The 2665-nt window shown below is 21.0% G+C and overlaps 1 protein-coding gene across 2 annotated transcripts in view; it reads right to left on the bottom strand.

The window, feature by feature from the left end:
- LOC102681954 (lateral signaling target protein 2 homolog) overlaps positions 1-2665 on the bottom strand; it is a 51177-nt gene that overhangs the window by 7735 nt on the left and 40777 nt on the right. For both annotated transcript variants that reach the window (XM_006618820.2, XM_031511974.1), the window contains exon 3: positions 1683-2039. In XM_006618820.2, coding sequence (XP_006618883.1) covers positions 1683-2039 — 357 coding nt within the window. The remainder of the gene's footprint in view (positions 1-1682; positions 2040-2665) is intronic.

The following is a 2665-nucleotide window of genomic DNA, read 5'->3' as shown; positions in this document are numbered from 1 at the left end:
TTTTTTTTTTTTTGAAATTCAATCCATTTAAAATATTTTTTTGTTGGTTTCTGAATGGATATTTATATGTAATGATCTTGAATTTCTTTCTGAATGATAATGAGAAACAAAAAAAAACTAGTACTATTATATGTGCATATAAATTAAAAAATAAACTTATCTTTATATTCTATTCTTGTGCTTCTTCTGCATTCATTTATAATTTAATCACGAATCTAGAAGTCACTAAAATTATTTTAAAAATAGAAACCAGAATTTCTCATTATTATAAAACTAGATTGAATTTTTAAATTATATATTCTTTTAAAATATTCTCAAAACTTCTGAAACTTAGTTTATATTTAACGTTGAATTTCATCAAATTACCATTTAATCTTTTACCGATTCAGACATTACAAAACTTAAAATTAGTCTTTTTTTTAAATTTATACTTTAAAACTTTAGAACACTGTTGCAAAGTAATTTTTTATTTCCATTTCTTTAATACTAAAACTATTTATAAAAAATTGTTATTTTAATTATTAAAAGAAATTAACATCAACTTTTATTAAAATATATATATAATTATATAATACTATTTTATTTTCATTAGAATAAATTTATTTTTATTATAGTGACTTCAATAATCATCTATCTATAGCATATTTGGCGGATTGACAGTGAGTTGACAGTGATGTAAATCAATTTTTTTTAGGATTTAAATTTATCATATATTTTGAGTCTTAAAAGCATTATTTGTTTAATTATATTATTAAATATTAAATAATTAAATGATATTAATTAATTATAAAATTTAATTTTAATGTTAAAGGTTAATTTCATAATATCAAAAGTATTGAATTTCTCATAATTATTAGATTATTGCAACTGAAATGATCAAATCTTACAATTAGTATGAGTTTTAATATTTATTACTTTATTAAAAATAATAATCAAAATTTGATTTAGCAAATTTAATCTTGTCCATTGAAAAATAAGATTAAAATCACTATATTTGTGATTTGATTAAATGATTTGATTAATTTGAATATTATTAATAATTATTTTTTATGATTATAATTTATCATTAAATAACTTTTTACATCAATGAAAGATTTCTTTAATACAATCTTTTTCAATCTAATTGAATCTTTTATATATATTTATGCTAAATTTTTGGAGTAAAAAACATTTAAATTGAGTTGAATATAGTTCATTGCAATATACTTCTTACTTCTTTATAATAAAATAATATTCATCTAATTTAAAATTTTAATTGATGTGCAACAAATATTATTTAACAGTACATTTAATCACTTATCTTTGAATAGCTTTACAAATTAATAAAAATGACTATTTCAACAACATAATAATATAAGACAAATATAATTTTATTACGAATATAAAACAATAATGAATTGACAAAATTAGACTTAATCCACAATGTAATCTTCCAGAATCATTTATAATTGATACAAATCTTATATGTTAACATAATAATAAGATTAACTTGTTCCAATCTTCTTCATTCATTCCAAAAAGTAATAAAAATAAGATATACATTACGATCGATAATGTTCTAGTGTTCTCTCTAATCACAATAATTGGTATCATAATCAAATTTTTATAAAATCTGCTAATTAACAGATAAGTGACTGTTAATTATAACTCGTTTATAATACGTATTGCGTTCTTCTCCTTACCCTGAAAGGTCTAAACACTTCGCTGATGTTGTCAGGGGAATTGAGGCACAAAGGGCCTCCAGGCGGAGCCAAGAGGCCAGAAACAATCGCCAAACGTGGAATAGTAAACATCAGAGCTGGCTCGTAATTATCCACGTCGGCTTGGCTGAGCAATCCACGTTCGAGAGCTCTTTGCAGCGTCTCCGAAAATAAAACGCACACGAGTTCCTGCTGCTCGTACTCCTTCGTCGATTTCACCGGCACCATCACGCCTACGTAACATAGCTCGAAATCGGCGAACAACCGATCGAAGATTTTCAGCGACTCGATCAACTTCTCCAGGGATGGGTCCAATGGATTTTGCGTTTGAGAAAGATACTGGTGAACAGAATAATTAAATAGTTAGTATTTTTGGTAGAAAATACTTGTTTTTTTAAATTATATTTTTCTTAATCTTCTGTAATATTTTAATTTTTAAATAAATTTAAATTTTTGTAATTTATTTTTTATATTTTCTTTATAAAAATTTTGGTTCAAATTGAGCAATTTTTATAGAATAAATGTAAATGTATAATATAAAATTAGATTTTTAATATTATAATATTAAAAGAAATTGTAAAAAAAGAAAAATTAAACATAATGTTTTATATTTTAAAATTTATTTGAAAAATTACAAATATTACAAATGTATTAATAAATTAATATAATACGTTCCATTTTTTTCAATACTTTTTATAATATGAATTTTCAAAATATATTCAATTCAATGAAAAAATATATCTATATAAAACAAAATGGAATGATATTTCTTTTTAATGACTATTAACATTATTGAATATATGAATTATTAAAAAATATAAATATAAATATTATAAAATTTAAATAAATAAGATAGAACATTTAAATTTATATTTATATAAAATTTATATCTATAGTAAATATATGAATTTTTAAATACATTTATAAATATTTTAAAATTTAAACATTTAAAAATTTTTAATTCA

The sequence above is a fragment of the Apis dorsata genome, unplaced genomic scaffold (genome assembly GCF_000469605.1).
Source record: "Apis dorsata unplaced genomic scaffold, Apis dorsata 1.3 scaffold_376, whole genome shotgun sequence".
Taxonomy (NCBI): Eukaryota; Metazoa; Arthropoda; class Insecta; order Hymenoptera; family Apidae; genus Apis; species Apis dorsata.
This window is presented reverse-complemented; position numbering and strand designations above follow the sequence as displayed.